The sequence below is a fragment of the Anolis carolinensis genome, unplaced genomic scaffold (genome assembly GCF_035594765.1).
Source record: "Anolis carolinensis isolate JA03-04 unplaced genomic scaffold, rAnoCar3.1.pri scaffold_7, whole genome shotgun sequence".
Classification (NCBI taxonomy): Eukaryota; Metazoa; Chordata; class Lepidosauria; order Squamata; family Dactyloidae; genus Anolis; species Anolis carolinensis.
The window spans coordinates 33,236,942-33,263,235 of NW_026943818.1; the positions used below are offsets into that span (position 1 = coordinate 33,236,942).

The following is a 26,294-nucleotide window of genomic DNA, read 5'->3' on the forward strand; positions in this document are numbered from 1 at the left end:
ATCGTCGTGTTTTTCAGGCTGAAAAGGAAGGAAGTCAGGAAGATAGAGAGTTAACGGACAGGAAGGAAGGAAAGATCGATCCTAGAAGGCAGAATAGAGGTAGGAAGATACAATTCGATCCCTCCCGACAGATAGCCATGCAGTTCAACCAGATCACTATCCAGTTCGCCTTCCTTCTGCCAGGTAGGGACACAACAATAATAATAATAATAATAATAATAATAATAATAATAATAATAATACCTGTGTCCCAGTGCACTTTGTGAAGTTTGCCGGGCAGGAAGACACAATCCAAGCCCTCCTGACAGATGGCCATCTAGCCCCTGTTTCGAAACTTCCTCCTCCTCATTATTATTATCAGAGAGTATTAATATTATAATATATCATAATATAATATTACAATTTTAATGTTATAATTATAACATTACAATATTAATATTATAATTATAATATTACAATATTAATATAATATTAATATAACAATAATAATATTTTAATATTAATATTGTATACAATATTAATATAACAATAATAATATTATAATATTAATATTGTAATATTATAATAACCCTAGAGTTTGAAGGGATTCCTAACAGCCCTCCATCCTGTCCAGCCTGGAAGACACAATCCAAGCCCTCCTGACAGATGGCCATGTAGCCCCTGTTTCGCAACCTCCAGGAAAGGAGACGTCGTCCTCCTCGTTATTATTATCAGAATTAATATTATAATATATAATATTATAATTATAATATTAATATTACAATTGTTTCAAAACCTCCAGGAAAGGAGATGTTGTCCTCCTCATTATTGTTATCAGAGAGTATTAATGTTATAATATAGTATAATATTATAATTATAATATTACAATATTAATATTATGATATTAATATTAATATTGTAATATTATAATTATATATATATGTGTGTGTATGTATGTGTGTGTGTATATATATATATATATATATATATGCAATTGTTTCAAAACCTCCAGGAATGGAGACGTCGTCCTCCTTATTATTATTATCAGAGAGTATTAATATTACAATATAGTATAATATTATGATTATAATATTACAATATTAATATAATATTAATATTGTAATATTATATATATATATATTATATTAATATTACAATTGTTTTGAAACCTCCAGGAAAGGAGACGTCGTCATTATTATTATTATTATTATCAGAGAATATTACTATTATAATGTATATTATATAATATTATAATATTATAATACATAATATTATATATAATATTTAATATTATATATTATAATCTTATATAATATATTTTAATATATTATATATATAACATAATATATATAATATATTATAATATATTATATATATTATATATATATTATATAATATATATATAATATATATAATATAATATATTATATAACATTATAATATTATATTATATTACAATATTAATATTATAATTATAATGTTACAATATTAATATCATATTCATAGTACAATAATAATACTATATTATTAATATTATAATATTATACAACCCTAGAGTTGGAAGGGACTCCCAACGGCCCTCCATCCAGTCCAGGCTGGGGGGCACCATCCGAACCCTCCCGGCAGATGGCCATCTGGAGACTGGTTGAAACATTGCTGTCATACCTTTCAGTCCGTATTTATCGTAACCTTTTAGCCGTTAGAGATGTCCAGAGTTGTCCGCATTGGGAAATTTTCGGCCTTGGCGCATTTCTCCCCCCGGTTGTTACGCTTCTTGGCTGACGGTTCGAAACCACTCTCCCGTTTTTGGGACTGCGCATCGTTGTTTTCTATCGAACCCCGAGGACTCGTGGAATGATTTTCACCGATATATGCAAATCCTACCGTTTTATTCGGGGTGGGTGTGGGTGGGGGGGGGGGTATCGCTCGAGGTAAACTCCCCGAAGCTTAATTTATTGTGGCTTTTCTCTCTCTTGGCAACAAAATATATATATATATATATATACAAGGAACCCCCGAAAGTGGCTTTGTAAGCATTGCGCGTGTGTGTTTCGTTCCTTTTTTATTTTCGCGACGATGTGGGGGAAAAAAAGCAGTGTATGTACATTCTTTTCGATATATTATTATTATTATTATTTTGGTCCGTTTCCTTTTTGTTGTTGTTGTTTTTTTTCTTCTCGATCTCCCCACCTTTTTGTCTTTGTAACTTTGCATTCTTTGTAAATGACATGTAATAAAGTCCAGCTGTTTTTCTCTCCGGCTGCTCAGCTCTGCTTTTTCTCTGATGGGTTTCCATTGGGTTTTTTGATTTTATTTTTGGGGGGTCTTTTGGCTCAAGTTGGTCAAGAATTTTTTTAAATTTATGTCTATTATAATATTATTTTATTATTCGTCTTTTGGTTCCAGTTGGTCACGAAAGTCATTTATTATAATATTATTTTATTATTTGGTCTTTTGGCTCAAGTTGGTCATGAAAGTATTATAATATTATTTTTTATTATTTGGTCTTTTGGGTCAAGTTGGTCACAAAAATCATTTTATTTATCTCTATTATATTATTTTATTATTTGGCTCAAGTTGGTCATGAATGTCATTATAATATTATTTTATTATTGGGTCTTTTGGCTTGAGTTGGTCACAAAAGTCATTTTATTTATCTCTATTATATTATTTTATTATTTGGCTCAAGTTGGTCATGAATGTCATTATAATATTATTTTATTATTGGGTCTTTTGGCTTGAGTTGGTCACAAAAGTCATTTTATTTATCTCTATTATATTATTTTATTATTTGGCTCAAGTTGGTCATGAATGTCATTATAATATTATTTTATTATTGGGTCTTTTGGCTTGAGTTGGTCACAAAAGTCATTTTATTTATGTCTGTTATAATATTATTCGCCTTTTGGCTCAAGTTGGTCACAAAAGTCATTTTTATGTCTATTATATTTTATTATTTGGTCTTTTGGGTCAAGTTGGTCACGACAGTCATTTTATTTATGTCTATTATATTATTTTATTATTTGGCTCAAGTTGGTCATGAATGTCATTTATTATAATATTATTTTATTATTTGGTCTTTCAGGTCAAGTTGGTCACAAAAGTCATTTTATTTAAGTCTATTATATTTTATTATTTGGTCTTTTGGCTCAAGTTGGTCTTGAAAGTCATTTATTATAATATTATTTTATTATTTGGTCTTTTGGCTCAACATGAAAGTCATTTATTATAATATTATTTTATCATTTGGTCTTTTGGCTCAAGTTGGTCATGAAAGTCATTTATTATAATATTATTTTATTATTGGGTCTTTTGGCTCAAGTTGGTCACAAAAGTCGTTTTATTTATGTCTGTTATAATATTTTATTATTTGGTATTTTGGCTCAAGTTGGTCATGAAAGTCATTTTATTTATGTCTATAATATTATTTTATTATTGGGTCTTTTGGCTCAAGTTGGTCACAAAAGTCATTTTATTTATCTCTATTATATTATTTTATTATTTGGCTCAAGTTGGTCATGAATGTCATTTATTATAATATTATTGGGTCTTTTGGCTCAAGTTGGTCACGAAAGTAGTTTTATTTATCTCTATTATCATAATATTTTATTATTTGGCTCAAGTTGGTCATGAATGTCATTTATCATAATATTATTTTATTATTTGATCTTTTGGCTCAAGTTGGTCATGAAAGTCATTTTATTTATATCTATTATAATATTATTATTTGGTCTTTCGACTCAAGTTGGTCACGAAAGTAATTTTATTTATGTCTATTATATTATTTTATTATTCGCCTTTTGGCTCAAGTTGGTCACGAAAGTCGTTTTATTTATGTCTATTATCATATTATTTTATTATTTGTATTATGCCATTGCCCAGGTTATTTGACAAGGGCATGATTTCTTTTTGGATCAGTTTGTTCATATGTTCATACGAGTGTCCTAAAGAAATAATGTATGTATGGGAAAAAGACACAATACATTCACTAAAAAAAAGAGATTTATTTCCACAGCAGGGACAGAGATGGACCACGTCCCTGATCCGCTTGGTAAGTACCAAAAGGACACCCTCGGCCTTGTTTTAGGGCTGAAAACGGGAGAATTCAGGAAGCTGCACAGACATAAATCCACACTTCACTCGCTCGTCGGATGCTTAGATGTTACGCTCCGGCCGTGCTATGTAAATAGTTGTAATTACTTCAATAAATTGAGAACCGCTCATCGGATGCTTAGATGTTACGCTCCGGCCGTGCTATGTAAATAGTTGTAATTACTTCAATAAATTGAGAACCGCTCATCGGATGCTTAGATGTTACGCTCCGGCCGTGCTATGTAAATAGTTGTAATTACTTCAATAAATTGAGAACCGCTCATCGGATGCTTAGATGTTACGCTCCGGCCGTGCTATGTAAATAGTTGTAATTACTTGAGTAAAATGAGAACCGCTCATCGGATGCTTAGATGTTTCGCTCCGGCCGTGCTATGTAAATAGTTGTAATTACTTGAGTAAAATGAGAACCGCTCGTCGGATGCTTAGATGTTTCGCTCCGGCCGTGCTATGTAAATAGTAGTAATCACTTCAATAAAATGAGAACCGCTCGTTGGATGCTTAAATGTTTCGCTCCGGCCGTGCTATGTAAATAGTAGTAATCACTTCAATAAAATGAGAATGTGGATTTCTGTCTGTGCGTCTATGCAGATTGCTAGATTGCCAGAGAAGAGGGAAATTGAGACAGAAGGTAGATGTGTCTCAATTTAACCCTTTCCCGACAAAATTGTCCTCCTGTCTGGGTTTGTGGGTTCGACCGTATCCGCGGCCTCGGGGGATCCCGGGCCCCGACGTCGAGCACTCCGCACCCGCGGAAACGGTGACAAAATAGAGCCTCTCTGACCTGAAGACATCGGGGCATCGTACGGCACTGACGATGCTCAGTGGTTGCAAAGCATTCGAGGACAGTCCACCATATTTAAAATTATATATCTCTATATCTTTTAAGAAGCCAAGCAGTAGATCCGTTCGAAGCAGTGGTGCTTAGTAGTCCCGCTGGTTCCGGTACGACTCGTAGTCTTCGGGAATGGTATCTGCAGACGGGGAAAAAGAGGAGTTACGGGCATGAGTTTGCGACATATACTATTATCGTCGTCTCCCATCTATGCTGACGATCGTGCCATCACTGGAAGGCACAGAGAGTTTAACCTATTCTGACGAATTTACCCTCATCGGAAGGGACAGAGTTTCCTGTATGTTGATGATTTTATCATCATCAGAAGGGACAGAGTTTCCTGTATGTTGACGATTTTACCATCACCAGAAGGGACAGAGTTTCCTGTATGTTGACGATTTTACCATCACCAGAAGGGACAGAGTTTCCTGTATGTTGACGATTTTACCATCACCAGAAGGGACAGAGTTTCCTGTATGTTGACGATTTTACCATCACCACCAAAGCATGGAGCTTTGAAATGGGTGAGCAGAAACTCACTGTTTCTTTGGAGCCGAAGCAATCGTTGGCTCCTTACTCAATCCCACCAATCTCTCGTGGCATGTCCAGACTCACCGTTGCAGCGGTACCGCAGGTTGGACCAAATGATGTTCTCCTGGGAGAAGCAGAAGACGCCCAGACGTCCGCCCCGCATCGTGGTGTCCAGCACGACCCCCGTGTCGGCCACCAGTTCGGGTCCTTCGTAGAAACGAGCCCTGGAAGAGGAAGCCGACAAGTCAAGGGATCAAATCGATTCCCTACTACCCGTAGGGATGACGTCCTCCTAGGTGGAGCGGGTGTGCTTACCGGATGTAGCCCACTTGTGGCCGGTGCTGCAAGAACCAGCGGTAGGAAGTCTTGTCCTTCCAGCCCACGTTCCGGGGGTCTTTCCACAGCAGCCTGACCTGGTCGGGGGTGTCTCCGGTGTGCCAGAGGGAGTTGCGGAGGTATTCGCCCGGCCCGGTCTTGGATTTCACCGCCTGGGTTTGAAGAGCGAGAAGAGGACAACTCACAACGGGGTGGCAGAGGTCATAGAAGCAACTACGTGTTACACATCGGGCCTTGAAACACCTGTGACCACTGTACCAGAGTCCAGGAATTGCCAGGAACCACAGAACAGCATAACCCCACAATCAGGAAGATCTATCTAGTAAAAGCATGATGTCTCCCGTGAATTTTCTCTCCAGCTTTCCCACGTAATTCCTACTCAACACCACCCATGGAAGCATGAATTTTCTTTCCAACTTTCCCACGTAATTCCTACTCAATAGCCACCCATGAAAGCCTGATGTCTCCCGGGAATTTTCTCTCCAACTTTCCCACATAATTCCTACTCAATAGCCACCCATGGAAGCATGATGTCTCCCGGGAATTTTCTCTCCAACTTTCCCACGTAATTTCGACTCTAACCGATCCTACCTTTAGCTGGATCCCCGGCTCGGCGACGGCTCGGAAAGGGTTGGCCTGCCAATAGGTTTGCTCCATTTGTTTCCACATGACAACGTAGAAGCTGGCGCTGTCTTGGTAGCCGAAGATGAACCCGGCGTAGTCGTCGTCTGTGGCCGTGTTGACGTGGAAGGTGCCCTCGAAGTCCACCCCGTTGAACGCGGTGTAGCCTCAACCGGGGGGTGAGAGAAGGCAACGTGGTTGGTACCCAAAGTTTGCAGAGTCCTGAACTGCCTTTTGTGCCCCATTCCCGGTCGAATTAGCCTCCCAACCGAAGCAGTACCTATTTATCTACTTCCATTGCTGTTTTCGAACTGCTAGGTATGCAGAAGCTAGGGCTGATGGCAGGAGCTCACCCCACCCCCCGCTCGTACTGCCACGCTTCCGGTCAACAATCCGCCGTGCTAGCCGCGGCCCCATAACATATATATTTAAATTCCTTGAACCATGAACAAGAGGACTCAGGCTTAGCTTCTCACTTTCACACAGCGTTGCCTGAACTGATCTTAATAGTAAACAACTTGTTGTTTAATAGCCACCCATGAAAGCATTACGTCTCCATCTTTAAATATTAGATATGAAATCCAAAATCATGGCTTGACTTGAACCACGAACAAGAGGACTCAGGCTTAGCTTCTCACTGCAATGTAGTGTTGCCTAAACTGATCTTAAACAACTTGTTGTTTAATAGCCACCCATGAAATCATTACGTCTCCAGCTTTATTGACCAATGATCAGTTGTATCTTAATGGCTTCTGGGGAATGAGACTGTGTGTAACACAATGTTGAGAAATCTTGAATTTTTGAAAAATAGAATGGGAGGCAAGAACTTGTTTTCGAACTTCTCCAAAATATTACCTACCGACGGCCAAACCTGGGTCGCTGTTCATGGTCTGAACAATTTCCATTCCCTGGAGAGAAGAAAAAATGGAGAATTAGATCGATAGATAAATAGGTCTGGAGGCTTCGAAGTCATGAACTTTGGGGTGATGGTGAAGGCGTACTCCACTCACCTGGTTGAGGACGATCCAGTTCGGGTCGATCTGGGCGTCCCCTTCGGGATCCAAGACGACGGTCTGGAAGGCCCGGAAATCCGTCAGCGTCACCTCCGCGTTTTCGGGACAGACGTCGATCTGGTCGACGACGAGGTCCTTGTCGAAGTCGTTGGTGCAGGCGTCTCCGATGCCGTCTCCTGCGAGAGAGAACTCAAGTGAGTTCTCGAACCATTCACCCCACTTCACTCACAGAGTCACCTAGACCTTGCCCTGTAGGAACCCACATCTACACCTAGAGGTAGGTTTGCTTTAAGGTAGAACTACTACTAGCACTTTTATGGCCCAGTTCTTTTTAGGAGCCAACCCAGGATTTTATCGAGCATGTTTGTTTTATCTGACCTCATTTGTTTTATGACTTGCTTTATTGTTGATTGATTTGTTTTATTGCTGTGTTTGATATTGTCTGTTTTGCCTGAGCTTGGCCCCATGTAAGCCACCCCGAGTCCCCTCGGGGAGATGGGGCGGGGTAAAAAATAAAATTATTATTATTATTATTATTATTATTACTAGAATACAATCCCACCCTATCTCCAAGATGACCATCAAATCACCTTTTCATCTTCTCTGAGCTAAATAGGACGGGTGACTAGTGTAGTAGTAGTATGTCAGGAAAGGATTAAATTGAGACACATCCACATTCTATCTCAATTTTCCTCTCTGGGGATCTAGCAATCTCAGACTCAGACATAAATCTACACTTCTTAGCTGTTGGATCTCATATTTATTGAAGTACAGTAGAGTCTCACTTATCCAACGTTCTGGATTATCCAACGCATTTTTGTAGTCAATGTTTTCAATATATATTTTGGTGCTAAATTTGTAAATACAGTAATTACTACATAGCATTAATGTGTAATGAATTACTTTTCCTGTCAAATTTGTTGTATAACATGATGTTTTGGTGCTTAATTTGTAAAATCATAACCTATTTTGATGTTTAATAGGCTTTTTCTTAATCTCTCATTATCCAACATATTCACTTATCCAACGTTCTGCCGGCCCGTTTATGTTGGATAAGTGAGACTCTACTGTAGTTACAATATTTACATAGCTCAGCCGGAGCGTAACATCAAAGCGTCCGACGAGATGGATGGCCACGAGTGAAGCTCACTATCTCTCAACTGTCGCCACCCACATTCCAGAGCAGTGAAAAATTTCAAACCTACTCAATATAAAACTCCCAACATAGTTCTATTGTGTTTTAGCGTATTGTTATTGCTTGTGGTTTATACTGTTTTAATTCTTTTAATTTGCCTTTGTTTGTATTGTTATATTGTGTGTTGAGGCCTTGGCCTTTGTAAGCCGCATCGAGTCCTTCGGGAGATGCTAGCGGGGTACAAATAAAGTTTAATAATAATAATAATAATAATAACATAGTAGAGTTTGAAATACTAATTTGAGGGATTGCAGTCCACAAGACAACTTGACTAAGGAAACTAGTGTTGTATACTAGGGACATGTAGTATACGGAGACCATATTTTCCCCCCGAGGGAGAGGACGGCTAGTCTGAATTCTAAGCCAACGAAATCCATCCCTGACATTTTGGGGAACTGCAGAAGAGAGGCGGAATCGTGCTCACGGTCGGAGTCCTGCTGCCCAGGGTTGGGGACCAGGCGGCAGTTGTCGGGGCCCGGCGGCCTCTGGTCCGGGATGCCGTCGTTGTCGTCGTCGTCGTCGCATTCGTCCCCGATGCCATCCCGGTCCGAATCGAGCTGGGAGCTGTTGGGCACCGAGGGGCAGTTGTCCCGAGAGTCCTGGTGGCCGTCTCCATCCCTGGTGGAAAGAGGGAAAGCGAGTAGTGGTATGAGGACAAATGCAAATTGTCCGAAAATCCTAAAATGTCTTAAATTGGGTGGTCTGCTATACAAAGCAAAGAATGGTGTCTGTCCTATCACTGAGCACCACTCTATTTAATAAATAATTGGCCGTATAAATGGCTTCTCCCCATAGGTGCTGCAGCGTCTTTTAATATACACTGCTTCCATCCAACTACTACGCTGCAAATACTCGTATTCCGCTATTGGAGACAGACTGTGATCTGGTGCCGAGGAAGCGGAAACTGACCCCGCCGTAGTAATCCGTGGCTTGTAGATCTGTCCTAACTGCCCAAAAAGAATCAAAGATACAACTCACCGGTCTTGGTTGGTGTCGCAGGGATCGCCCACGAGATCGTGGTCGGTGTCTTTCTACAAAGAAGAGGATAACCAACAGATATAAACTAATGTATATATATATACCCAGGGCCACTTCACCTATTATTTATTGGACCATCAGACCAAGGTAAGAATAACACATACTGCTCAACGTCTCACATTTCGGGGCACCTTCCACTCACCTGGTCTGGATTGCTGATATGTGGGCAGCTGTCACAGACGTCGCCCACGCCGTCCCCGTCGCTGTCCCGCTGGTCCGGGTTGGGAATCCTCACGCAGTTGTCCAACACGTTTTTCACCTCTGCGGAAGGAAACGAGAGTTTCGGTACACGTTGCGAGAGTCCTCGGACTGCCCTCGGACTCGTCGTAAAAATTATCTGTTTGTTACGGCGCTCTCCCATTCCATAGAGAATGAGATGCTTTGTTATAATTCCGTAGATCCTCGATACACTGCAATTCCCATGAGCGAGTGAGCCCGGGACACTGAGAGTTGCAGTCGAGTTAGTCAACACTCACTATCTCCGTCCATGTCGTCGTCGCAGAGGTCGCCGCGCCCGTCTCCGTCGCTGTCTTTCTGGTCGTTGTTCTTGACGTTGCGGCAGTTGTCGCAGGCATCGCCAAAATTGTCCTGGTCGGTGTTACGCTGGTCGGTGTTGCGTACAAAGACACAATTGTCCTGGAGAGCGAGCGAGAGAAAGAGAGGGATTAGCAGTCGCCCAATAACTATTTTGGACAGCCGAACGAGACCCAGAGTCTCGCCCATCCGTGGTGTTGTAAATAAGTTAAATTAGCCTCCACACATAAAGTGGTACCTAAATTTCCTACTCGACAGATGCAACTGTGTTTCGAGCTGCTTAGGTCGACAGCGAGCTAGGCTATTAAATGATCAGGGGTTCAACCCGATCTCACGACCTCTCGGTCAGTAGTGATTTATTGCGCAACAGTTCAGTCACAATGAAGCTAGACTAGGTTGACGATGTCCCTTCAGATCCTGGTGAAATCGCCAATACATCTTCCGTGGTGACAGGAAACTTATAGTATATGAAAACAGGCGGAAATTGCAAGGGAAATGGCGGGCGTCATAGAGTCCGAACCTCGGTGTTGGTGATCCCGTCCCCGTCGGCGTCATCGTCGCAAGCGTCGCCGATCCCATCCCGGTCTGCGTCCTCTTGGCCAGAGTTCGGGACGGTGACACAGTTGTCCTGCAAAGGAAGGCCAGGTTTGGATGTTAGTTGTGTTGTCCACAGAGCAGGAAGATTATATCTAAATGCCGTATTTTGAGTGTGAAGCAAACCACCGTGCAGTATGCCATCCAAGCTGAGTGATGGACCTAAATACTCCCAGAGTGTACACGGTGGACCGAAATGCTCCTAGAGTGTACACAATGGTCTGTAATACTCCTAGAGTGTACAAGATGGACTGAAATACTCCCAGAGTATACACGACAGTCCGAAATACTCCCAGAGTGTACACGGTGGTCTGAAATACTCCCAGAGTGTACACAATGATTTGTAATACTCCCAGAGTGTATACGATGGACCGAAATACTTCCAGAGTGTACACAATGGACTGAAATACTCCCAGAGTGTACACGATGATCTGAAATACTCCCAGAGTGTACACAATGGACAGAAATACTCCCAGAGTGTACATGATGGACCGAAATACTCCTAGAGTGTACACGATGGTCCGAAATACTTCCAGAGTGTACACGATGGACTGAAATACTCCCAGAGTGTACACGATGATCTGAAATACTCCCAGAGTGTACACGATGATTTGTAATACTCCCAGAGTGTACACAGTGATTTGTAATACTTCCAGAGTGTACGCGATGGACCAAAATATTCCTAGAGTGTACGCAATGGTCCGAAATACTCCCAGAGAGTACACGATGGACCGAAAAACTCCCAGAGTGTACACGATGGACCCAAATACTTCCAGAGTGTACACGGTGATTTGTACTACTCCCAGAGTGTACACGGTGGACCGAAATACTCCCAGAGTGTACACGATGGAGTGAAATACTCCCAGAGTGTACAAGATGGAGTGAAATACTCCCAAAGTGTACACGATGGTCCGAAATACTCCTAGAGTGTACACGATGGACTGAAATACTCCTAGAGTGTATACGGTGGACCGAAATACTCCCAGAATGTACACAATGGACCGAAATACTCCCAGTGTACAACCTTAAGTACATTTTGTATAAGGAGGGGCCTCCGTTTTGCAAGAAATCGAGATACTACTCAAAGCTTACGCCCACCCCTTACCTTGCGGCACTTTTTGTCGGTGCAGCGGAGCTTTTCATCGGGGAAGCCATCGATGTCGGTGTCCGGTCCGCAGATGTAGCCATTTCCTGCCCAACCGACCTTGCACTGAGAAGAGGAAGAGTAAAGAGAATGAGGATGGATGTTCCTTCTTCGAACAGTCACTCTTACCGCTCTACTACGTCAACAAAGACGGTCGGGACTCACCACGCAGACCAGAGACCCGTCGCGCTCCACGAAGCACTCGGCCTTTTCGTGGCAGGGGCTGAGCTCCCCATTGGGGCACCGCCGCTCGGCCTTGCTCCGGCAGCCACTCGTCTGGTCACCCACGAAGCCGGCTTTGCAGGAACCGCACTTGTAGGATCCCTGTGGGGCGGATAGTGGTCCCATTGAGAAGGCATTTCGAGGACCGTCTCAATAGTCCATTTCCATCCAAATGAATGCCGAGCTCGCTCTCTGCAACTCCAGAAACCAAGACTCTGCCACTCCAGAAACTAAAACAAATGGATTTGAATGCCGAGCTCACTCTCTGCCAATCCAGAAACCAAGACTCTGTCACTCCAGAAATTAGCTCAAATTCTTGCCATTTACCCGGGTGTTGATGCAGATGGAGTTTGGGACGCAGGTCCTGGCGGTGCCGGATTCGCACTCGTTGATGTCGTTGCAAACCTGTGTGCGAGACCCACATTTGCGTTTGTAAGATACTCCAAATCCAGATAACAACAACAACAACAACAACAACAAAACTTTATTATGCCCTGAGTCCCCTAGGGGAGCTAGGGCGGAATGTAAAAAATTATTATTATTTTATTATGACACAGCAAACAAGATAGACATGCTGGATTTCATATCACAAAATCACAAGTCGAACACTTCCCAAGTGTCTAGGACTGTGTGATGTATTTTCGGATGATGCTGCAGATCCCAGCAGGGTGGCCTTTTGCAGTTGGCAGATCGTAATTTTGTCAATGTCTATTGTTTCCAAATGTCGGCTGAGATCTTTTGGCACGGCACCCAGTGAGCCCATCACCACCGGGACCACCTGCACTGGTTTCTGTCAGAGTCTTTGCAGTTCAATCTTGAGGTCCTGATAGCGGCTGAGTTTTTCCTGTTGTTTTTCACCTGGGATGGCAACATCAATGATCCAAACCTTTTTCTTTTCCACAACTGTGATGTCTGGTGTGTTGTGTTCCAGGACTTTGTCAGTCTGGATTCGGAAGTCCCACAGTATCTTTGCGTGCTCATTTTCCAATACTTTTTCAGGTTTGTGGTCCCACCAGTTCTTTCCTGCTGGGAGGTGGGACTTGAGGCAGAAGTTCCAATGAATCATTTGGGCCACATAGTTGTGCCTCTGTTTGTAGTCTGTCTGTGCGATTTTCTTACAGCAGCTGAGGAGATGATCCATGGTTTCGTCGGTTTCCTTGCACAGTCTGCATTTTGGGTCATCAGCTGATTTTTCGATCTTGTCCTTGATTGCCTTTGTTCTGATGTCTTGCTCCTGGGCTGCAAGGATCAGGCCTTTTGTCTCCTTCTTCAGGGTCCCATTCGTGAGCCAGAGCCAGGTCTTCTCCTTGTCAGCTTTTCCTTAAATTTTGTCAAGGAACTTTCCATGCAATGTTTTGTTGTGCCAGCTGTCAGCTCTAGTTTGTAGTGCAGTTTTCTTTTACTGATTCTGCTCTAGTTTGTAGTGCGGTTTTCTTGTACTGATTCTTCTCTAGTTTGTAGTGCGGTTTTCTTGTACTGATTCTGCTCTAGTTTGTAGTGCGGTTTTCTTGTACTGATTCTGCTCTAGTTTGTAGTGCGGTTTTCTTGTACTGATTCTTCTCTAGTTTGTAGTGCGGTTTTCTTGTACTGATTCTGCTCTAGTTTGTAGTGCGGTTTTCTTGTACTGATTCTGCTCTAGTTTGTAGTGCGGTTTTTCTTGTACTGATTCTGCTCTAGTTTGTAGTGCAGTTTTCTTGTACTGATTCTGCTCTAGTTTGTAGTGCAGTTTTCTTGTACTGATTCTTCTCTAGTTTGTAGTGCGGTTTTCTTGTACTGATTCTTCTCTAGTTTGTAGTGCGGTTTTCTTGTACTGATTCTGCTCTAGTTTGTAGTGCAGTTTTCTTGTACTGATTCTGCTCTAGTTTGTAGTGCGGTTTTCTTGTACTGGTTTTTTGTCTGCTGTGCTTTGAGGAGATTCTGATTTTTTACTTCAATCAGAAACTCCTCAAAGCACAGCAGACAAAAAAAACAAGTACAAGAAAGTTATTATTATTATTATTATTATTATTATTATTATTATATTCCTCAAACACTCCAAATGTTTTGTACTCCAGCTCCCATCCTTCCCCATTGGCCAGACTGACTGGAGTTTCTGGGAGATCAAGGATGATGGGACTTGCAGTACCTTCACTCACTTCGTGAGACCACTGCAACGACCACAAATGACTAATCAAGACCAAACTTGGCACATAGAGCCCCCATGAGTCACTCTACACCTTGGTGTGGTTTTGGAGGAGGATGGATCAAGGATGATGGGACTTGCAGTACCTTCACTTACGTCCTCAGAGCACTGCGACTTCCACAAATAATAAATCAGTACGAAACTTGGCACACAGAGCCCCCGTCACCAACTCTACATCCTGGTGTGGTTTGGAAGAATTTGGACCATGGATGATGGGACTTGCAGTATCGTGACTCACTTACTGAAACCACTAGGACCCTCACCAATGTCTGATGAACACCAAACTTGGCACATAGAGCACCCATGACCCACTATACATCCTGGTGTGGTTTGGAAGAATTTGGACCACGAATGATGGGACTTGCAATACCATCACTCGCTTCCTGAAACCACTGCAACCCCCACCAATGCTTAATCAAGACCAAACTTGGCACAAAGAGACCACATGACCCACTTTACACTCTGCGAACAGCCCAAGGACAATGGGAGTTGTAGTTCACCCACACCCAATAACCTGAGATGGAGACGACTCCGAAATCAACAAGCAAAGTTTGGAAAATCCCTTACCTGTTTGTTGGCCCTGGCGAAGGCTAAGCCCACCCCCTCGTGGACCGGTCCCGTGTATCCGGCGGGGCATCGTTCACACCGGAAACCAGGGGCCGTGTTGATACACTGGACTCTCGGGAAGCAGGGATTGGCTGTGCACTGCGAGGAAAGAAAGAACGAAAACCTTATCTGACCATCACATACAACACAGGCAGATCAGGGCCTCCTTCCAAGAACCTGAGACAGGGCTGAGCCTCTACATTTCTCCTGAGAGGCCTTTCACGACTAAAGGGCGGGGCTAGGGAAGGAGGCGGGGCCTCCTTCCAAGAGCCTGAGACAGGGCTGAGCCTCTATATTTCTCCTGAGAGGCCTTTCAGGACTAAAGGACGGGACTAGGATCGGGGGCGGGGCCTCCTTCCAAGAGCCTGAGACAGGGCTGAGCCTCTATATTTCTCCTGAGAGGCCTTTTAGGACTAAAGGGCGGAGCTAGGGGCGGGGGCGGGGCCTCCTTCCAAGAGCCTGAGACAGGGCTGAGCCTCTATATTTCTCCTGAGAGGCCTTTTAGGACTAAAGGGCGGAGCTAGGGGCGGGGGCGGAGCCTCTTCCAAAGAGCCAGAGACAGGGCTGAGCCTCTATATTTCTCCTGAGAGGCCTTTTAGGATTAAAGGGCGGAGCTAGGGGCGGGGGCGGAGCCTCTTCCAAAGAGCCAGAGACAGGGCTGAGCCTCTATATTTCTCCTGAGAGGCCTTTCAGGACTAAAGGGCGGGGATAGGGAAGGAGGCGGGGCCTCTTCCAAGAGCCTGAGACAGGGCTGAGCCTCTATATTTCTCCTGAGAGGCCTTTTAGGACTAAAGTGCGGAGCTAGGGAAGGGGGCGGGGCCTCCTTCCAAAAGCCCGAGACAGGGCTGAGCCTCTATATTTCTCCTGAGAGGCCTTTCAGGACTAAAGGGCGGGGCTAGGGAAGGAGGCGGAGCCTCTTCCCAAGAGCCTGAGACAGGGCTGAGCCTCTATACTTCTGAGAGGCCTTTTAGGACTAAAGGGCGGGGCTAGGGAAGGGGGCGGGGCCTCCTTCCAAGACCCTGAGACAGGGCTAAGCCTCTATATTTCTCCTGAGAGGCCTTTCAGGCCCCGCCCCCTCTAGCCCCGCCCCCTGTGTCCTGGCAGGCTCCGCAGGACAGGGATAGAAGCTCAGCCCTATCTCAGTGCTGCCCCCTTAGGTAAGCCATTGTGACCTGCGGACCCGCTCCCACTGACCTCGTTGATGTCGGTGCAGTGGGTCCCGTTGCCGGTGTAGCCTTGGGGGCACGTGCCGCAGCGGAAGCCGGTGGCGGTGTCTGTACACGTGACGCCCGGGAAGCACGGGTTGGGGTAGCAGCGGCTCAGCGGGGCCAGGCTGATGGGGTGCCCTGTGGCTCCCGTGCCCATCCCTTGGGAAGAGAAAGAGAAATCAGCATCAGATACAATAATAATAATAATAATTTATCTTCCTCCTCCATCCTCTTCCTCAGGGACATAGTAAACATTACTATAGGTCTATGTGACGGTGTGAATTCATCTTCCGTCTGAGTATCATCCTGTGTTGTCTGTGTCTATGGTCTAATAGTACTTGTGTTGAAGATATAGATACGATAATAATTATAATAAACATTACTATAGGTCTATGTGATGGTGTAAATCCATCTTCCTCTCTCCTGTGTGACTCACTCCAAGTATCATCGTCTTGTATGTGTTTATGGTCTAATAGTACTTGAGTTGGCGATATAAATACAATAATAATTATAATAAATGTAGTTTGTCTTCCCCCTCCTTCCTCGGGGACATAGTAAACATTACTATAGGTCTATGTGACGGTGTGAATCCATCTTCCGTCCGAGTATCATCCTGTGTTGTTTGTGTTTATGGACTAATAGTATTGGAGTTGGCGATATAGATACGATAATAATTAAAATAAACATTACTATAGGTCTATGTGACGGTGTAAATCCATCTTCCTCTCTCCTGTGTGACTCAGTCCGACTATCATCCTGTGTTGTATGTGTCTATGGTTTAATAGTACTTGAGTTGAAGATACAGATGTGATAATAATATAATAATAATAATAATATAATTTCTCTTCCTCCTCCATCCCCTTCCTCGGAGACATAGTAAATATTACTATAGGTCTATGTGACGGTGCAAATCCATCTTCTACTCTCCTGTGTGACTCAGTCCGAGTATCACCCTCTTGTATGTGTTTATGGTCTAATAGTACTTGCGTTGACGATATAGATACGATAATAGTTATAATAAACATTACTATAGGTCTATGTGACGGTGCGAATCCATCTTCTACTCTCCTGTGTGACTCAGTACGAGTATCATCCTCTTGTATGTGACCATGGTCTAATAGTACTTGAGTTGAAGATATAGATGTGATAATAATAATAATAATAATAATATAATAATAATAATAATAATAATAATAATAATAATAATAATAATAATTTATCTTCCACCTCCATCCCCTTCCTCGGGGAATAGTAAACATTACTATAGGTCTATGTGATGGTGTAAATCCATCTTCCTCTCTCTTGTGTTACTCAGTCCGAGTATCACCCTCTTGTATGTGTTTATGGTCTAATAGTACTTGAGCTGGCGATATAGATACGATAATAATTATAATAAACATTACTATAGGTCTATGTGATGGTGTAAATCCATCTTCCTCTCTCTTGTGTGACTCAGTCCGAGTATCACCCTCTTGTATGTGTTTATGGTCTAATAGTACTTGAGTTGGCGATATAGATACGATAATAATTATAATAAACATTACTATAGGTCTATGTGATGGTGTGAATCCATCTTCTACTCTCCTGTGTCTCAGTCTGAGTATCATCCTGTGTTGCATGTATTTGTGGTCTAATAGTACTTGAGTTGAAGATATAGATGCGATGATGATGATGATAATAATAATATATTTATCTTCCTCCTCCATCCCCTTCCTCAGGGACATAGTAAACATTACTATAGGTCCATGTGATGGTGTGAATCCATCTTCCTCTCTCCTGTGTGACTCAGTCCGAGTATCATCCTCTTGTATGTGTTTATGGTCTAATAGTACTTGAGTTGAAGATATAGATGCGATAATAATAATAATAATAATAATAATAATAATAATAATAATATGTTTCTCTTCCTCCTCCTTCCCCTTCCTCAAGGACATAGTAAACATTACTATAGGTTTGTCTTACTAAGCAGATAATAATAATAATAGTAATATAATAATAATAATAATAATAATAATAATAATAATAATAATTTATCCTCCTCCTCCATCCCCTTCCTCAGGGACATAGTAAACATTACTATAGGTCTGTCTTACTAAGCAGATAATAATAATAGTATTAATATAATAATAATAATAATAATTTATCTTCCTCCTCCATCCCCTTCCTCGGGGACATAGTAAACATTACTATCAGTCTTACTAACCAGATATCCACAACTCATTTCCCCAAAGAATTAGGAAGAGCGAGAAGGTAAGTAGAGGGTTAACCCGGAGTAAATTTCGGCACCATCCGGGTGGAAATATCTCGCAGACGCCCAGCTACGCATTGCTGGGCAATTGCAAGCCGCACCTTTGGTTGTATTAGCTACACCTGGTTGGATGCACCTGGGAGGCCGGAGGAGGGACAACAAATCCCATCTTCCTAAGATCAGGAGTAAATCTCTAGGATATAACTCGGTGGACTTACCACAGGCGTCACATTCCATGACCGTGTTTTTCAAGAAGGTGATCTCCTTGATCTGCAGAGGAGGGAAAGACAGGAAAGGGTTACGGCCCCGTGATTAGAGCTGGAGAAAGGAGAAAGTAAGCCTTAGAGCTGGAGAAGGAAGAAAGGCCTTCTCAGAGTTGGAGAAGGGAGAAAGCAGGCTCTTTCAAAGGAGAAGGAAGTAAGCTTCAGAGCTGGAGAAGGGAGAAAGCAGGCTCTTTCAGAGCTGGAGAAATGAAAAAGCAGGCCATCTCAGAGCTGGAGAAGGGAGAAAGGAGGCCTTCTTAAAACTGAAGAAGGAAGAAGCCTTCTCAGAGCTGAAGAAGGGAGAAAGCAGGCTATTTCAGAGCTGGAGAAATGAAAACACAGGCCATCTCAGAGCTGGAGAAGGGAAAGCAAGCCTTGGAGATGGAGAAGGGAGGAAGCAGGAATTCTCAGAGCAGGAGCACGATGTAAGCAGGCTCTTTCAGAGATGGAGAAGAGAGAAAGGGAGCTTTCTCGAAACTGGAGAAGGGAGAAAGGAGGCCTCGGAGCTGGAGAAGGGAGAAAGCAGGCTCAAAACAAGGAGAAGGGGAAGCAGGCTCTTTCAGAGCTGGAGAAATGAAAAAAGTTGGCCTTCACAAAGCAGGAGAAGGGAGGAAGTAGGCCTTCACAGAGCAGGAGAAGGAAGAAAGCAGACACCCTTAGAGCTGGAGAAGAGAGAAAGGAGGGCTTTTTGAAACTGGGGAAGGGAGAAAGGATGCCTTAGAGCTGGAGAAGGGAGAAAGGAGGCCCCAGAGAAAGGAGGTCTTCTGAAAACTGGAGAACGAAGAAAGCAGGCCTTCTCAAAGCTGGAGAAGGGAGAAAGCAGACCTCAGAGCTGGTGAAAACACCTCACAGCTGGAGAAAGATGAAAGCAGGCCTTCACAGAGCAGGAGAAGGGAGAAAACCGCCTCTTTCAGAGCTGGAGAAGAGAGAAAGCAGGCCTCAGAGCTGGAGAAAGGAGAATACAGGCCTTCTCAGAGCTGGCGAAAACATACCTCACATCTGGAGAAAGATTAAAGCAGGCCTTTACAGAGCAGGAGAAGGGAGAAAGCAGGCTTTCTCAAAACTGGAGAAGGGAGAAAGGAGGGCCCAGAGCTGGAGATGGGAGAAAGGAGGCCTCAAAACTGGAGAAGAGAGCAAGGAGAAGAAAGAAAGAGAGCAAGGCCTTCACCGAGCAGGAGAAGAAAGACAGCAGGCTCTTTCAAAGCTGGGGAAAGGAAAAAGCAGGCCGCCTTAGAGCTGGAGAAGGGAGAAAGTAAGCCTTAGAGCTGGAGAAGGGAGAAAGTAAGCCTTAGAGCTGGAGAAGGGAGAAAGTAAGCCTTAGAGCTGGAGAAGGGAGAAAGTAAGCCTTAGAGCTGGAGAAGGGAGAAAGTAGGCCTTAGAGCTGGAGAAGGGAGAAAGGCCTTCTCAGAGTTGGAGAAGGGAGAAAGCAGGCTCTTTCAAAGGAGAAGGAAGTAAGCCTCAGAGCTGGAGAAGGGAGAAAGGCTCTTTCAGAGCTGGAGAAGGGAGAAAGCAGGCTCTTTCAGAGCTGGAGAAATGAAAAAGTAAGCCTCAGAGCTGGAGAAGAGAGAAAGGAGGCCTTCTCAAAAATGGAGAAGGGAGAAAGCAGGCCTTCTCAGAGCTGGAGAAATGAAAACACAGGCCATCTCAGAGCTGGAGAAGGGAAAACAAGCCTTGGAGATGGAGAAGGGAGAAAGCAGGAATTCTCAGAGCAGGAGAACGGAGAAAGCAGACTCCTTAGAGCTGGAGAAGAGAGGAAAGGCTCTTTCAAAGCTGGAGAAAGAAAAAAGTAGGCCTTCTCAAAGCTGGAGACGGGAGAAAGCGGACCTCAGAGCTGGCAAAAACATACCTCACAGCTGGAGAAAGATGAAAGCAGGCCTTCACAAGGCAGGAGAAGGGAGGAAGCAGGTTCTTTTAAAGCAGGAGAAGGGAAAGCAGGCCTTCTCGGAGATGGAGAAGGGAGAAAGTAGGCCTCAGAGCTGGAGATGAGAGAAAGGAGGCTTTCTCAAAACCGGAGAAGAGAGCAAGGAGAAGAAAGGCAGCAGGCTCTTTCAAAGCTGGGGAAAGGAAAAAGCAGGCCGCCTTAGAGCTGGAGAAGGGAGAAAGTGGGCTCTGTGAAGCTTTGTGAGGCCTCCTTTCATCAGAGGAGGAAAAAAGGGATTTGTGGGAGAGAGAGAGTGAGCGATGGAAAGGAAGGAGCAGCGGGCGATGTTTATTTGCTCGGGACACAGGAGCGGACAAGGGTTTATTAATTAGAGTTTTTCGGAATTTGGAAAAAAGTCCGAAGGGTGGAAAACCTGGACCGCTGGGACGTGTTCTGTGTGGAGCAAGGAGGGCAGGAGGAGGCGGGATTGGATGGCCTTTGGGGGCCCCTTGCCTCCAACTCGGCCTTTTCTTTGGACTCCTACCTCCCGAAATCCAAGGCCTTTGCTGCCAGGAAAAAAAGTAGGCAGGGTGGCCTATTCCAGGCATGTTGTCCTGGCACCCTCGGCCTTCCTCCTGCCTCTGCTTTTGCACTTGAGTGGCCCAGGCCGGAGGCGGAGAGGCCAGACTAGACGGCGGCTGGAGCCCGGCCCGGATCCACCCCCGGGCCCCAAATGACCACCAAGCCGTCCAAATCCAAGAAGTCCCCTCCTTTTCTCCTCCGTTGCAGTGTGGAGCATTCAAAGGTAGACTGCCACTGGGGGTGGAGGCTCTGTTGGAGCATCTTAGAGCATTGGTAGGTAGGGAGATGTTCCAAGAGTTGGAAGAGATCCCAAAGGCCATCCAGACCAACCCTTTATGATGGATGGATGGATGCATAGATAGGTAGGTAGGTATGTAGATGATCCTCAAGTTGGAAGAGATCTCAAAGGCCATCCAGACCAACCCTATAATATGGATGGATGGATGGATGGATAGGTAGGTAGATGTTTCAAGAGTTGGAAGAGACCCCAAAGGCCATCTAGACCAACCTTTATGATGGATGGATGGATGGATAGATATTCCTAGAGTTGGAAGAGACCTCAAAGGCCATCTAGACCAACCCTTTAGGATGGATTGATGGATGGATGGATGGATAGGTAGGTAGGTAGATGTTCCAAGAGTTGGGAGATATCTCAAAGGCCATCCAGACCAACCCTTTAAGTTGGATGGATAGATGATCCTAGAGTTGGAAGAGACCCCAAAGGCCATCTAGACCAACCCTTTTGGATGGATGGATGAATATATAGGTAGGTAGGTAGATGTTTCAAGAGTTGGAAGAGACCCCAAAGGCCATCCAGACCCTTTAAGAAGGACGGATGGGTGGATGGATGGATAGATATTCCTAGAGTTGGAAGAGACTCTAAAGGCCATCCAGACCCACCTTTTATGATTGGTTGGGTGGGTGAGTGGGTGGATAGATGTTCCTAGAGTTGGAAGAGACCCCAAAGGCCATCCAGACCAACCCTTTTAGATGGATCGATGGATGGATTGATTGATTGATCAGTGGATAGGTGGATGAATGGATGTTCCTAGAGTTGGAAGAGACCCCAAAGGCCATCCAGACCAACCCTTTTAGATGGATGGATGGATGGATGGATCTTAAGAGTTGGAAGATCCCTCAAAGGCCATCCAGACCAATCCTTTTAGATGAATCGATGAATGGATAGATGATCCTAGAGTTGGAAGAGACCCCAAAGGCCATCTAGACCGACCCTTTACAATGGATGGATGGATTTATTGTTAGGTAGATAGATGATCCTAGACTTGGAAGAGACCCCAAAGGCCATCCAGACCAACCCTTTTAGATGGATCGATGGATAGATGTATGTTCCTAGGGTTGGAAGAGACCTCAGAGGCCATCCAGACCAACCCCTGAAGATGGATGGATGATCTTAGACTTGGAAGAAACCTCAAAGGCCATCCAGACCAACCCTTTTAGATGGATCGATGGATGTTCCTAGAGTTGGAAGAGACCCCAAAGGCCATCTAGACTGACCCTTTCAGATGGATGGACAGTAACACGGATTTACTCTTTTACTGATTATTATTATAAATAATAATAATGAATTTTATTTGTGACCCATCTTCCCTTACCTGCTGTTTCAGCAACTCCGTGATTTCCCGCAGCACTTGGTTCGTCTCTCTCATCTCCGAGAGCATTTGGGGCGAGAGGTCTCCTGCACCAGAAAAAAACAACAACAAAAACCCGTCCTAATCCTTGGTTGTAAAGGGGTGTCAACTGCCATTTGTTACTCAACCCGTTCCCATTATATCACATTTATCCCCAGGCCCTTGCGGGAGAAGTGGCCCAGAAATCCCTCCGACAAGCCTGCGCTTGCTGCGAGAAACACCTTCCAGGTAACAAGGTATTTTAACATCATGTTAACATCACGTCATTGCTCAGCCATGAAGCCGGCTTGGGCCAGTCACACTCTCTCGGCTTCAAAAGAAGGCCAACTCAAACCCCTTTGAAATCCCACCTCCTCCAGGATTCCCCAGGCTTTGAAGCTGCAAGGCCATTCAGTGCTAATCAAGCTGGCCGATGGCAACCTTCCCACTTGTCTCAAACAGACCACAGAGTTCTATCTCACATCCACAGATATATCAACCCCACTTGCCTAATTTCCAACAGACCTCACAACCTCCGAGGATGCCTGCCATATAGGTGGGCAAAACGTCAGGAAAAAATGCTTCCGGGACGTGGCCAGACAGCCCGGAAAAATCACAGCAACCCAGTGATTCTGGCCATGAAAGCCTTCAATAACCCAATGTAATAATAATAATTATTAGTAGTAGTAGTAATGTATCAATTGATAGATATTATTAATGTATCGATTGATAGATATTAATGTCAATTGACAGATATTATGTATCGATACATATGATCAATATATAGATTGATATATATTATAATTAAATATCGATCGATAGATATTATAATTAATGTATCAATCGATATTATAATGTATCAATTGATAGATATTAATGTCTTGATGGATATATCTTATAATTAAAGTATTGATTGATAGATATTATAATTAATGTATCGATAGATAATAATGTATCGATCGATAGATATTATTATTAATGTATTGATATTATAATTAATGTATCAATCAATAGATATTATTAATGTATCAATTGATATTATTACTAATGCATTGATCAATAGATATTAATGTATCAAAAGATATTAATGTATTGAGCGATAGATATTATTAATGTATCAAGCAATAGATATTAATGTATCATGCGATAGTTATTATTAATGTATCGAGCAATAGATATTATAATTAATGTATTGATTGATAGATATTATTAATGTATCGATCAATCAGTATTATTAGTAATGTATCGATGGATATATGTTATTCATGTTAAAGTATCGATTGATAGATATTGTTAATGTATTGATGGATATATAATTAATGTAATATATTGATCCAAGCATAATATATTGATCCGAGCATAATGTATTGATTCAAGCATGATATATTGATCCGAGCATAATATATTGATCCAAGCATAATATATTGATCAGAGCATAATATATTGATCCGAGCATAATGTATTGATCCCAGCATGATATATTGATCCGAGCATAATATATTGATCCGAGCATAATTTATTGATCCCAGCATAATATATTGATCCAAGCATAATATATTGATCCCAGCATGATATATTGATCCGAGCATAATTTATTGATCCCAGCATAATATATTGATCCAAGCATAATATATTGATCCCAGCATGATATATTGATCCGAGCATAATATATTGATCCAAGCATAATATATTGATCCGAGCATATTGATCCAAGCATAATGTATTGATCCAAGCATATTGATCCAAGCATTATATATTGATCCAAGCATAAGATATTGATCCAAGCATAAGATATTGATCCCAGCATAATATATTGATCCAAGCATAATATATTGATCCCAGCATGATATATTGATCCGAGCATAATATATTGATCCAAGCATAATATATTGATCCAAGCATAATATATTGATCCAAGCATATTGATCCAAGCATAATGTATTGATCCAAGCATATTGATCCAAGCATTATATATTGATCCAAGCATAAGATATTGATCCAAGCATAAGATATTGATCCCAGCATAATATATTGATCCAAGCATAATATATTGATCCCAGCATGATATATTGATCCGAGCATAATATATTGATCCAAGCATAATATATTGATCCAAGCATAATATATTGATCCAAGCATATTGATCCAAGCATAATGTATTGATCCAAGCATATTGATCCAAGCATTATATATTGATCCAAGCATAAGATATTGATCCAAGCATAAGATATTGATCCAAGCATAAGATATTGATCCAAGCATATTGATCCCAGCATAATATATTGATCCAAGCATATTGATCCAAGCATAATGTATTGATCCAAGCATATTGATCCAAGCATAAGATATTGATCCAAGCATATTGATCCAAGCATAATATATTGATCCAAGCATATTGATCCAAGCATAATATATTGATCCAAGCATATTGATCCAAGCATAATATATTGATCAAAGCATATTGATCCAAGCATAATGTATTGATCCAAGCATATTGATCCAAGCATTATATATTGATCCAAGCATAAGATATTGATCCAAGCATAAGATATTGATCCCAGCATAATATATTGATCCAAGCATAATATATTGATCCCAGCATGATATATTGATCCGAGCATAATATATTGATCCAAGCATAATATATTGATCCAAGCATAATATATTGATCCAAGCATATTGATCCAAGCATAATGTATTGATCCAAGCATATTGATCCAAGCATTATATATTGATCCAAGCATAAGATATTGATCCAAGCATAAGATATTGATCCAAGCATAAGATATTGATCCAAGCATATTGATCCCAGCATAATATATTGATCCAAGCATATTGATCCAAGCATAATGTATTGATCCAAGCATATTGATCCAAGCATAAGATATTGATCCAAGCATATTGATCCAAGCATAATATATTGATCCAAGCATATTGATCCAAGCATAATATATTGATCCAAGCATATTGATCCAAGCATAATATATTGATCAAAGCATATTGATCCAAGCATAATGTATTGATCCAAGCATATTGATCCAAGCATTATATATTGATCCAAGCATAAGATATTGATCCAAGCATAAGATATTGATCCCAGCATAATATATTGATCCAAGCATAATATATTGATCCCAGCATGATATATTGATCCGAGCATAATATATTGATCCAAGCATAATATATTGATCCAAGCATAATATATTGATCCAAGCATATTGATCCAAGCATAATGTATTGATCCAAGCATATTGATCCAAGCATTATATATTGATCCAAGCATAAGATATTGATCCAAGCATAAGATATTGATCCAAGCATAAGATATTGATCCAAGCATATTGATCCCAGCATAATATATTGATCCAAGCATATTGATCCAAGCATAATGTATTGATCCAAGCATATTGATCCAAGCATAAGATATTGATCCAAGCATATTGATCCAAGCATAATATATTGATCCAAGCATATTGATCCAAGCATAATATATTGATCCAAGCATATTGATCCAAGCATAATATATTGATCAAAGCATATTGATCCAAGCATAATGTATTGATC

At 42.2% G+C, this 26,294-nt stretch overlaps 2 protein-coding genes across 12 annotated transcripts in view; one reads left to right on the forward strand and one right to left on the reverse strand.

The window, feature by feature from the left end:
• Positions 1–2,236, forward strand: part of crtc1 (CREB regulated transcription coactivator 1) — a 51,511-nt gene extending 49,275 nt beyond the window's left edge. For all 11 annotated transcript variants that reach the window (XM_062959666.1, XM_062959663.1, XM_062959658.1 and 8 more), the window contains one exon: positions 18–2,236. In XM_062959666.1, coding sequence (XP_062815736.1) covers positions 18–22 — 5 coding nt within the window. In that variant the 3' untranslated portion in view covers positions 23–2,236. The remainder of the gene's footprint in view (positions 1–17) is intronic.
• Positions 2,237–3,963: 1,727 nt separating this feature from the next.
• On the reverse strand, positions 3,964–23,613 carry comp (cartilage oligomeric matrix protein). Its single transcript, XM_062959671.1, has 18 exons — positions 22,716–23,613; positions 18,615–18,666; positions 16,135–16,307; positions 14,902–15,039; positions 12,480–12,557; positions 12,096–12,254; positions 11,892–11,996; positions 10,713–10,820; positions 10,135–10,294; positions 9,801–9,919; positions 9,599–9,651; positions 9,045–9,238; positions 7,423–7,601; positions 7,272–7,320; positions 6,383–6,579; positions 5,771–5,943; positions 5,540–5,679; positions 3,964–5,063 (listed from the first exon to the last, which is right to left on the reverse strand). The coding sequence occupies exons 1-18, from the start codon at positions 22,779–22,781 to the stop codon at positions 5,014–5,016; spliced, it is 2,193 nt and encodes a 730-aa protein (XP_062815741.1). The 5' UTR covers positions 22,782–23,613; the 3' UTR covers positions 3,964–5,013.
• Between the last annotated feature and the right edge of the window lie 2,681 nt (positions 23,614–26,294).

Coding starts and splice junctions, on each gene's coding strand:
- comp (XM_062959671.1), bottom strand. CDS start 22,781: ATGCTCTCGGAGATGAGAGAGACGAACCAAGTGCTGCGGGAAATCACG. Junction 18,667..22,715: donor CGGAGTTGCTGAAACAGCAG/GTAAGGGAAGAT, acceptor CCTCCTCTGCAG/ATCAAGGAGATCACCTTCTT. Junction 10,821..11,891: donor CCGACAAAAAGTGCCGCAAG/GTAAGGGGTGGG, acceptor CTTCCTTTGCAG/GACAACTGTGTCACCGTCCC.